This window comes from Pipra filicauda, unplaced genomic scaffold (genome assembly GCF_003945595.2).
Source record: "Pipra filicauda isolate LSUMZ 115617 unplaced genomic scaffold, ASM394559v2 scaffold314_size1190085_pilon, whole genome shotgun sequence".
Lineage (NCBI taxonomy): Eukaryota > Metazoa > Chordata > Aves > Passeriformes > Pipridae > Pipra > Pipra filicauda.
Window position 1 is genome coordinate 732,388 of NW_024104437.1, and position 12,370 is coordinate 744,757.

Consider the following 12,370-nt stretch of genomic DNA (forward strand, 5'->3'; position numbering starts at 1 on the left):
TGAATACTAGTATCTAAATTTGCATCTATGTGTCCATTATAACTGATAAGGGCTTCGATAGTGCCTAAATGTTGGCATCCTATTCTAATTGAGATAGCCTTGGGTATTCCACCTTACTTCCCACCTACAGGTTTTTTGTCACAGCTGGCAATGCCAGAGGGATACACATCCTGGGTGCATGAGGCTGAGCAACCTGGTATAGTGGAGGGTGTCCCTGCCCATGGCAGGGGGGTTGGAACTAGGTGATCTTTAAGGTCCCTTCCAACCCAAACCATTCTATGATTCTATGATATTCAAAGCCAAAGTCTCTAGATAGTCTAGATAGCAACTAGCGCGATTTCTGGAAAATTATTCAGTACAAACAACAGAGTCCAGAGGGTTTTTCAGGTCACTATGATCTTGCCATATCTGTTTGATTAGCTGAAATCCTTCTAAATTCAGTTCTCTGCTGTTCTACCTCAGTTGCATGGTTCACCACTACTTCCAATGTGCTGTTTTTCTATTTCTTGTTAGAGGGGGCCATTGCATTGCAAGTTCTCCCATTCAGAAATAGTTATGTACACCAGAGGCATTTCCCTAAGTTTAACTATTTTTGTTCTTTTTTTTAGGGATTTTTCTGATTACTGTTTCAGTGATAGGATTAGCTGGTTTTCAAATGATCAGGACACAGGGAAATCCTGGGATGGAGAAGGCTGAAAGTTTGAACAGGCATCTGAAGAAGGGGGTAGCTGAGAGAAAATATGGTGGCAATGAAGGAATTTAGAGGGGGAACTGACAGCATAGTTGTCAACACTAAATATCTGGTGACTTCTTTTCGTCTTGATATGAAGTTTACATACAGGCAAAGGAATGGATTTATTATATAATATTTGTCCCCTACACTTGCTGAAGATTTTTTCTGAACATACTTTCAAGGAAAGGACTTTGGGACACTGTATTTAAACAACTTATGCTCCATCTGCATTTTAACAGAAAATACTGGGAACGTACCTTGATATCCATCAAAGTGACATACCATAATGTAAACTGAAATTTCTTTATTGTGCTTAGAAAGTGTTAAAGCTTAAATGGGAGCAGTGTCTAAAAACATGAAAGAGCAGAGACACTGGCATAGTGAAGAGTTTCTGACTGTCAGAGAGCTCTGAAAATACAATGCAGTATTCCTGAAAAGTTTCTGAAGCTTAAATTAGCTTTCAGTAGAGCCAGGTTGAGTTGTCAGATGTTCTTAGCAAGAACAGAAAGTCTTTATAGGTATGGCAGCACTTGCAGGTCCTTCTAGAGGCAACAGTCACAAGCTGTCAGGGTTCTGAAGTCTCAATTTATATTCTAAATTATGTTACTGGTTCAGTGTGTACGACATACACCGGCCTTTTCCCCTTGCTGTGTCTGCTCTGCTCAGGGGGAGTTGCATGCAACAATATGCTTGCCCAAGACAGAGCATTGCTTTCATTACTAGGTCTCACAGTATTAGAGTAGTACAGTTAAGAGTGTAATTGCTAGTGTGGACACATGAACCGGTAACATGAACTTAGCAGCAGTCACTGGACAACACACATGAGCAAAACTGGAGATTCTTCAGGGAAAATTTCCTTATGCCAGACAAAAGGTTCTTTTTCTTGTCTATACAGAAAAATATCCTTGACCTTTTCAAAGTGTTGGTACAGTCTGCAGCCTGTGAGCAAAATTCTGAGATCTCTTGCTCATCATCTATTAGTACCTATGCATTGCTAACTGGGTTAGTATTTAAATAAAAATACATATTTTATAGATATCACTGAGAAAAACAACAGTTCAGCCAGTACTACCTGCAGCTGCAAATCATAAACTAGGATATGAGCCAAAGGATTTGAACTTTTAGTAGGAACTTCTGTCATAAAAGACAAGAGGCAAGGGTCTGCCTCAATTCCATATATTTTTTTTACTCTAAGTCAGGTTGTCCCAGTAAAATCTCTACTGAGTCGTACTGTAGCAGCATTTTCTCTATTCCAAGACATGACTGTCCTTCAGATAATATGGTTTGCTATCAACAAGGTAATAAATCTGTAACAGAGTAACAGTGATCTGGTAATAGGTGCCGGAAAAGAGAAGACGGTTCCTGTAAAAGTGAGATGTTCCATAGGTGTTTAGTCAGACTTTGTCTTTGAAAAATAATTTACTCTTGTTAACCACATACAAAGCTACTTGTTCCAAAAATGTATTTTCCATTTCCACAAATGGACTTTTTTTTTCAACCTCTAGTTGAAAAGCATATAAGCATATAAACATCAAAAGCTGTCACTGACACTGTTGCATTTACCTCTGCACTATTTTAGCTATTATCCAGAAATTCTCTGCTTCACATCCAGATTAATCAGAAGGAGATGGTATTTGTCGGGTTTTTTCCTAGTTTCATAAATTATTTTAAATCTCTGACTGATTTCACAAGAGCTGTAGCAGCCAAGTAAAATAAATACCTGTATATCCATTAGAATGTAAATGAACTCATTATTATGCCAGCTTCTGACCTTTTCTCTTGGCCGTATTCTTGCTAGAAAGACTCTTTGCTATTCATGAAAGTGAAATTTAATAGTAGCTTGAGATTCTCTAGCGTATTTTAGATTATATTCTCATAGATTTAAGTGACTGATGAAGGTCCCAGCTTGAACAGCAAGTACTTCTGTCATTTCTGACTTCGAATAGCTATCCTTTTTCCAATTATTTGTGAAGATCAGAATACTGTTGAAAATTTGTTGCTTAAGCAGACTAGGACAGTGAAACTTCATGGACTGCACAAAAAGTGCTCCTATGTATAAAAATCTGAATATTGATTTAGTACCTGATCTCACAGTTGTTTAAGGTTTTGTTTAAGTTCTATAGATTTAGAATATTAGAATCATGAAAAGGTTTAGGTTGGAAAATACTTTAAGATCATCGAGTCCAACCATTAAGCCAGCAATGTAAAGTCCACCACTAAACCATGTCCCTAAGTACCACATCTACACATCTTTTAAATACTTTCAAGGATAGTGACTCAACCAATTCCCTGGGGAGCCTATTTTTTCCCAATATCCAATCCAAACCTCCCCTGTGCAACTTGAGGCAATTTTCTCTTGTCCTATCTCTTTTTACTTGGGAGACCAGCCCCAACCTTACCACAGTCTGCTACCTGAAAGGGGGTCCCCTCTGAGTCTCTGTTTATCCAGGCTAAACAACCCCAGCTCCCTCAACTGCTCCTTTTAAGACTTGAGCTCCAGACCCCTCCGCAGCTCTGTTGGCCTCTGGGCATGCTCCATCACTTCATGTCTTTCTTGTAGTGAGGGGTCCAAAACTGAACACAGGATTCAAGGTGTGGCCTCCATTGCACCGCTCCAGTCGTGTGAGTCATCCCACCACATTTCTGTGATGGCAACTATATCATAGATTTCCTGCTGTGCTGTGGCTTCCAGCTCCTCCTGTTTGTTACCCGTGCTGTGTGCATTGGTGTAGACACACTTTAGTTGGGCTATTGTTCCTGCCACCTTTTTTGAGGGAGAATCCCTAATTTCTATGTGACTATTGTCAGTTGCTTTCGTGGTTTCTAGCACGTTGATAACCCTCATGTCTTTGCTTCTGCATGGATGTCCATCCCCTACCTCTGCTGAGACAGCAGACCAAAGGACCTTGCTAGCGCACCATCCCTCAAACAGATGTTCAGCAAGCCTATTTTTATCCCTTACTCCCCACAAATCCAGTTTGAATCTCTTTCAATGAGTCCTGCTAACTCCTGTGCATAGATTTCCTGATACTCCTAAGCCTACTCACCTCCTCTCAGAGTTCTATCGCTGAGCACAGATGTTCCTCTAGCTGGGAGGTGCACCTACTTACCAAGAAGTCTGAAACTCTGAAAAGAAATACAGGCTATGACTCATGATGCCCCCAAATGAACTGGAGTAGAGATAAGCTGTAGAAGGTGATACCCCGATGGAGTCTAAAGATCTAGCTGAACTTCCCATGAACTGTGCCTGCTTTTTGCCTTGCACCTTCTTAGAGCATTTTGTGGGCAGGAATGAATTCATTCTTCAGGATCACTTTTCACGGGTTAGTAGGCCAAAGAGAATGAAAAACAATGCTATTTTAAACTGGAGCACTACTTCTGCTGCAGTTTCACTTGGGTTAAGATCAGGAGCAGTGGAGTAGTAGAACATAAAGCAAAATGCCACCACAAGCTGCTACTGAGGATCAGTTTGTACCGTGGTGAGTCTTTTTTGGGGGAAAAACTGGTTTTAGTAACATCTAAGTGTCTGTATATTGCCATAAAGAAGACAGATGTATTTCACAGTTTTATTAATCTGAACCTGCATTTGATGTAACAATAGATGACTGTAACCAGCCTTCATCTCAGTGCAGCACAGTGCTATATCAGTTACTTGCCATGCCACTAGTGTGTAGCGTTCTGCAGGGGAAAAGGCACTGGGTCTAACCATATGGAATGTTGTGGGCCTGGTCAAAGATGATGGGTCATTCATCTCACTCTGATGTGGGATGTGTTGATTTTTGACCCATTGCATCAGGTGCCATCCCAGCTAAAGACCAAATGGATCCTCCACAGCATGGCACCGTCACTCTGAAGGACAGCTGACAGCAGGACTAGCTAACTATGCTTGAAGAGCTAGAGCTCCCAGTCTTCTTACACCTACTCTTTATTTCAAGGTAAATCAACTTTTTGTTGTTGCTAGAGTAAGAGCTCAATACTTAGAGCTGTTTCAAAAGGATGGACCTCTGAAAAAATATTGTGTGATAATGATTGATTGTATTAGAAATTGAACTGCTAATTGCTATTCCCTCTATATCATCTGATATTTTAAATATGACACAATCAATTGAAACTTTTTATCACCTGCTTGTTTTCATAAGTATTATTTCCATTTTTTTAATTCATTGTTTCCTTTTAGATTTTGTTTACTGCAGTATATAAATTAATTGAATTTACTTGTTCTCATTGATCATGTTTCTTTTCCATAAAATAGAAGAATAATTGAGTTAATGTTAAATATTTGTTCTATGTACACATTCAAAAAAAATTACCTCTCCTGCAAGTATTTTTGGAATTTTAGCTGTAGGATGTTTTGAATCTTACTGAGTTAGCCCAATTAGCTTTAGTTCTGTGTACCCAACCTGACCACACTTAGCATAGTTCAATAAAACATACAGAGGGAGAAGTCAGGTGTTACATGAATGGTAAGAAACAGTTCTCTGCATCCTCCTAGTAGAGTACACCTGAGTCTGAACTCTCAGAGAAGTTCTCCACTGTTACATCCCTTTGAAATTAATGAATATCTGACACCTTTGGAACTGAGGCCCCGGTGTAGAAAACTGATAGACATCTCAGAGATCCCAGTAAGAGAAAGAAAAAAGCACAGGAAAAGAAAAATCTACTGTTACAGTAAATTTATAGAGTAACTTTTAGAGAAAGGCAAACTTTTGCTGAAGTGTTGTCACATGGATGTTGATAAGGTGTCTGTGGAGTCAGTTAATGCTCTGAGAGTGCTCGTCAGCCATCTGTTCCATGACTTCCAAGCATTTAGGAAGGAGAAGGGTCTGTGCAGTGCTTAGGACAGCTTTGCTCAGGAAGACATATGCAACAAGGATACTAAAGCACAAAAAAACCAAAAACAAACAAACAAACACAAAACAAACAAAAAAAACAAAAAAAAACAAGAAGCCAAGGGAAAGCTAATGAGCTTTCACCCATTAAAAGTGAAAGTGCGACAAGTGGTGTGGAGGGATGTTGACTTGCCCTGAACATGCTTTAGATTAAAAAGCTTTATCTTTGATGCTGTTGAGTTCCTCCCTGCAGCACTACCACATGCCATCACTGCAGAAATCAAACTGTTCCCAGGCTTCAGTTTAATTATACATACACATCTGCCACAGAGGTGAACATCATTAAAAGTTCTAAGATTTAGCAATAGCTACATTAGTTGCTTATGATTTTGCAAAGTGTGAAGAACTTTTCCAGTAATCAATACAAAATAGTGAGAATAATGAAGATGGAACTGTAGCAAAAAGCATCCACGTGGCAGCAAAGGCTGGTTTTATATTCCTGACATTATGGAATATGCCAAATTCAGGATTTTTACAGGGAAAAAAAAAGGGGAAACGAATCAAGACTCTCTTGCAAATGCTCTAAGTCCTGTTTGATACGTTACTTTTAGAAAACTGAACTTTTCAACAACATGTGTAAGGCACATGATATCTGTAAGCATATTTTACAACAAAAGCATACTTAAATTTGGATATAAGAAGGAATAGATACAATGAGTGTGATGTGATTTGTCTTTTGTTACAGGATATCTTCATCAAAAAGGAGAAGTACAATAAAATGAAGCTGGAATTTGCCTTGATCTGGGGGAAAAAAGTTTTTTTCACTCTAATATATTTGAATCCAAAATCTTTTTTTGGTTCTCAGTGATTTTTAGTAAAGTCACAACACAGAAACCATCACAGCTCTGATTTCCAGGGAAGCTCATTTTGGAAGGTGGTAAATACAACTTACAATGCAATGTAAAAAATAAGTTTTCTAGCACTAGTTTATGAGGAAATGTAATTCTGATTTTTAAAAAACATGATTGCTACTGTACCTCAGCTTATGTATTTAAAATTAAACAATTAAAATTTCAATATGTGTTGGCTGTACCTTATTACAGTTTAAATGGCCAACACTGAATAAGAAGTAATTATATTGGGGAAACACTAATTTTGCAGAAGTAGATGAGGTTATATATTTTATCTCACAGGCTTACATGTTGCCACAGTGTTTTCCTGCTAGCATGTGGCTGAATGGTGGTGGTTGCTCTTTAATACAAACCAGTAACCCTGCTCTCCTTTCCAAAACTAATGCAGGCCTGTACTGACTGTCTTTACAAGGAGTGTTAATAAAGAATTATTTAAAACTAGTAGGAAGTTACAGGAATCTTCAGAAAGTGGGCTAGAGCTTATGTAGTGAAGCTGCTACAAGAAGGGATGGCCGTCAGGCACATGGGTGAGCCAAAAGCCACTCATGGTAAGAACAGGCTGCATGAGGATTTATAGGTGGATCTAAGCTGACTATTATTATTTCAGATTTTAAAAGTGGATGTGGATGTGGAGGTGAGGAGTGTTTATATGTATATAATCTTTTCAGATAGAGTATCTGAAAGATACTCTGTAGATACTCTGTCCTCTTCTGTAGAAGGCATAGGAAGTTGGACGGTAGGGGTTTGGGAGTTTGTGGAGGGAGAAGTTGAAATGTGGAAGTGGGATGAGGTTGTCGGACCTTATCCAGTATATGTATCTAATTAGATGTGAGTTGATTAGAAGGCTGAGCAGCACTAGTACTGTATTAGTACTCAACAGTTGAAAGCTGCACTTTGGAGAACAAATTTCAGTCCTGTTGATAAATCAGTATCAGTATATGAACTGATGCCAATCTGGTGACAGCTGTCATCCATGTGGAATCCCACTGTCTCTGGTGGGAAATACTCACAGTGTGTAAGGAGCACCAGGAAGTCAAGGGAACATGGGGTGTTGTGAAGTGGGGTCAAACTAAGTGAAAGTCCACTGCTTCTCACTGCCAGCTGTAGAAGTGGCTGCAGAAGGCTAACGCTGTTGAGTATGCGCTGAATACACATGATTAAGAGACATTCTTAATAATTTTAAGTCTTAACTTTCTTCATGTAGAGGATTTGGTCCCATACTTATGCAGAGCACTGTTTAAAAGTGAAAGTTAGAAGGGTGCGTGCAGTTTACACAGGAAAGTGCATTTTGCTTTTATGCCTCTTCGTGTGGAGTTTCTGTTACACTTACAATGTGCTGCAGATGCATTATATACTCTTGAATTCATGAATTTGTAGCAATGGTGGCATGTGCTTAAATACCAGTGATAATTCTGGATGTTTGAAACACAACAATTATCCATAATCAGTCTCATGTTGAATAATTGATAATGCCATATATTCTGTAAAAGTCCGTTTTGTTTATACTGGGAAAAAGGATGTTTATTTCAGCTGAGAATGCAGATCTTATGTGAAGCAATATTAAAATCTCCAAGAGATACATGAAAGATATAACGTATGGTTTGCTGTATGAAACTAGGCCTTCACCTGTTTAACCTAACACCTAGTCTTTGACAGAGGTGAGAGACTATCTCATCTTACATGAGGTCTAGCTGTAACAGCTGAATTTAAATCTGAAGAATGGATTTTAATATTCTTTCCAAGGTTTGTTACCTTTAGAGATTTTTGCTGCTGTAACATGCTTTTGTGCACATATGGATCTCCAATTTTTTTTTAAAATCTTTCTTTGGATCTTTTACTTCTCTGGCATCCTATATATGTTAGTTTTTTCAACATAATTTCATGCTGTGTGAATAAATATTGCTTTTTATTTGTTTTGAGTGTAGATGTTGTCATTTGTATGTTGCAGTTTGTGCCCATAACCTCCAAGCTACATATAAGTCCACATTCTCTTTGTTTAGGGGAATAATTGAATTCTTTTTAATTGAGGATTTTAAAAAAAAATCTTCACTTGATGTGTATGTCATTTTTATTTGAATTATAAATATTTTTTGTATTTTTAATTGATAGTAAATTTTTTCTGATAACTCCAGCATAACCTGTTTTTAGATGGAGATAGTAAATAAATGGGTAAAAAATGACCTTTCAGTTTAACTGGTAGTAATTTTTTCTGACAAGAAGTTATGGGCAGTGCACCAGTACCAGTGGTAGAGAGTGTTGCATCTACCAGTATTTTCTGAACAACAAATCAGGGTAGTAAATTGATTTGGGCAAGCCTCAAGTCTTATATTTAGCTCTGAAAGGAAAAGTACTTTTCAGATTTCACTCTTATTAGCTGTATAGAAATATAACAGATAATAAAAAGGTAGCCATCTGCCATCCAATAAGTTATTACATAAGTTTCTGCTACAGAATCTTTAATACTGAAAGTGATGTAGCTAGGCCTATCAAGGATGCCTGTTACCTCAGCTTGAATTTGCAGATGGAAAGTAATCTGTCTACTTGTTAATATAGCAGTTTTTATCCAGGCACCATAGAGTCAGTAAACATAAACTTCCCCAGGATTACTTTTTCCAATATACTTTTTTCCTTTTTAAAAGCACTATCAGCCTATAAATCAGGACTACTGAACAGCCAGTGTTTCACTACAAATGGCTCAAGTGCTTTTACACTGCAAGATATTTCAGTTGAAATGAATTAGGTATCGTGGCAGAAAAAATTACCTCATTACCACAGAATTCTAGGAACCTTAAATACTGTGTACAAATAAAATTCCTGTTATGATTTGTCTGTAGTAAAATATTACTCTAGTGCTCTCATGATTTTAATTTTCTTTCTAAACTCACCTTAGAAAAATAAATAATAAAGTCGGTACTACTCTTCCAGATGAATTCATTTTTTGAGTGAAAGAGCAGTCTTCCTATTAGATATCTCAGTTTAAACCAAATTTCTGTTTCTGACAAAACAAATGAACTCTTTCTCATTAGCTTTTAATCTTACCTAGGAAGACCCACTGAGGTTTTTTTTAACCTGCTATTAAACTGAGAATGAGTTTTTTAATGAAAGATATGCTGAAAGCTGGTATTTTAAAAAGTGTGTTCCAATATCCTTTGAAATGCTTGTTTTTATTTCATACTTATAAGGTTTTTAATGTTATGCTGCATAAGATAAAAACAGTGTTTACAATATGTGTTTCAAATTACCTCATTTTATGAAGACATATCCAGAGTTTTAAACATTTATAAGCTACGATAGTTAAAATTCAGGGAAGTCATCAAAGCAAGTTATCAGTCAGTCAATAACTAAGGAAAAGGAGATAACTACTCGTGTAAAAGAGGTAGCCAGGTCTGACCATTTGCTAACTATGACCAAAAACCAGGACAGTATTAAAACAAGTAATCCTCCCAAGAGTTGGCCACTTTATCTAGACTGATGAAACAGTTATTTTTCTCCAGGCTTTTCTTCTAAAAAAATCTCTTGTATTATTAGGTTTTGTTGATGGGATGTTCTGAATGCTTCTTCCTAAAGGTGCGACTGCATTTGACACATCAATACCAGGTCATTTGGTGTCTTATCCAATGTCCAGCAAGACATTTGGAAGTCCTTTTGCTTAGTTCTTTTAATTTCAACCTAATCCCATGCTGTTTGTAAAGTATGGCAATGATCTCAATAGCTCCACTTGCATATATATATATATATGTATGTGTGTGTATATATATATATATTTCTATGTATTTTTTCTTAGAAATTATCCCTTGTGTTTTGTGTTTTCACCCCTTGTGTGTAGAGAATTTTCATATCTATCAATATTATCTGCAGACCTGAATGAGAATGGGAGCATAGACACCACTTAGCCTCCACTCTTTATGCACCAGAAAAAGTTGCTAACATTATTTTTTGTTTATTTCAGGTTTCTTTTCTCCATGGAAAACTCCAAAGCCTGTAAGTTCCCTTTCAAAATTATACGCATTCAGTTCATAAGATGACAGTCATTCAAGGCAAATTTCTGTAGACTTTCGTCTAACCCTCCTGTTACCAGCTCATGAGACGCTTCTCAGCAGTGACACAGTGACACAGCATCAGGGGTGGCCTCACTGGTAAGCTCTGAAGGTCTGTTGCCTTGGAGTCTGCCAGCAGCAGTCTGGAGAAAGGAACACCTCAATGTTAAGAAGAGTGTCAAGAACCAGAAATGCAGTGGCTTAAGAATCAGGGGGCTGAAGGAGAAGGCAGGAGAAGTTTGGAAATTCTTTTAAATTAACAACTTGCACATTTATGGTTTACAAGTGGCTTGAGTTTAACATCCTCAAAGTTATTGTTATTCTTTCTTGCACAGTAGATCTAGAGGTGCAAATAGTCAAGAGCTTGGACTAGATAACTTACTGAGGTGCCTTCTAGTCAACTTTTCTGTGTTTCTATGATTTTGGCATTAAAACACGAGGTATAAATACTTTTCCTCATGTAAGACTGCAAGCAATGATTGCATAAATTCTGTTGACACCACATTATATAATTTTTTGAAGTTGTGACAACATTCACAGTATAAAAAGAAATCACAGGCTATTTTTGGTTGTCTGGTTTGTTTTATTTTTATGGGGTTTTGTTTGGTTTTGTTGTTTGTTTTTTTAATTTGGCTTTTTTATTGAGATTATACAGACCTTAAAGAGTGCTTAACGCTTATAAGAGGTGTGTAGAGGGAATAGAGATCTGACTGTGCCTGAAGGCTTCTAAGAACGATAGGAATAACAATAGCAATGTCTTTTGAAGGACTTACAGCTTTCTTATTGAAGGGCAGGCGGGGGAAGTATGTTGAATCTGAACAACTTCACATACTCTCATATTGGATCATGGCATGCTTAATGTATACCAAAATAATTTTTGTAGCCTGTCAAATACAAATAGCACTTAATTAATCAGCTGATGTAACTCCATCAGACTACTTCAGCTTGTGGTGCTTTTGATATAAAAGCCTAGGGGATGTATGCAATACATTGGAATAAGTATTGCATAAGTTGCTTTATTCATCTATGTAGCAGGACGTTTGTGAAAGTAAATCAGACTATTGAGGGCTAACTTGTTCTCACCAGTTCACAGTTCCTGTCTGACTGGGGCATTCAACTTTTAATCTTCGGTAAAAAGTGAGAAAATAGAGAACTTGGAGCTTACTTGTTAAAGATCCACTTTCAAAGACCTCCTGTTGTCCAGACTTAGCTTCTTTATGTACACGTCAAATATATAAATATAATATATTTTATAAATATAATATAATATAATATAAATATATATATATATTTATATATATTTATATATATTTATTTATATATATATAAATATTATTGATGATTGTCTGCACAGTTTTGTTATATAAACAGTACAGTAGTTCATGCTTGAGTAGCACTTGCCAATAATCAGAATCTAGAGAAACAACCTAAGTGATGCAGTTTTTCTGCATGGTCTGAGGAAACCAGGGATCACAGAATAATATAACACCATTGTATGAAGGTACTGTACATGAGTGAAGGCTAACTGTTCACAGCTACTCTATTTTAGGGTACTGTCAGCAAGAGATTTTACAAATGATTAACCAAGTTAAGGTCATGTACATTTTTCTGTCTGTCACCATTTTTATCTAGAGGAATAGTCTGACATGAATTTGTAGTGTCCAAGACATGAAGATAAGATTGAAACCAAGTGCCCCTGCAGCACTGAGTGTCTGCAGACAGTCTGAAGCAGTAAGGCCAGCACAGGAGGTTTAGAAATTCTCCCTAGCACCACAGCACAGACCTGTAACTGTGTAACAGCAAAGACAGAGTAACCTGGGCTGACAGATATTTCCTGTGGTTCCTATGTACAGAGTCCAT

General features: G+C 37.3%; 1 protein-coding gene across 12 annotated transcripts in view; it reads left to right on the top strand.

Annotated features, from left to right (window-relative positions):
• The window catches only part of MAGI2 (membrane associated guanylate kinase, WW and PDZ domain containing 2), a 722,750-nt gene that overhangs the window by 620,119 nt on the left and 90,261 nt on the right, over window positions 1–12,370 (top strand). For all 12 annotated transcript variants that reach the window (XM_039383531.1, XM_039383530.1, XM_027730044.2 and 9 more), the window contains one exon: window positions 10,423–10,454. In XM_039383531.1, the coding sequence (XP_039239465.1) occupies window positions 10,423–10,454 (32 nt within the window). The remainder of the gene's footprint in view (window positions 1–10,422; window positions 10,455–12,370) is intronic.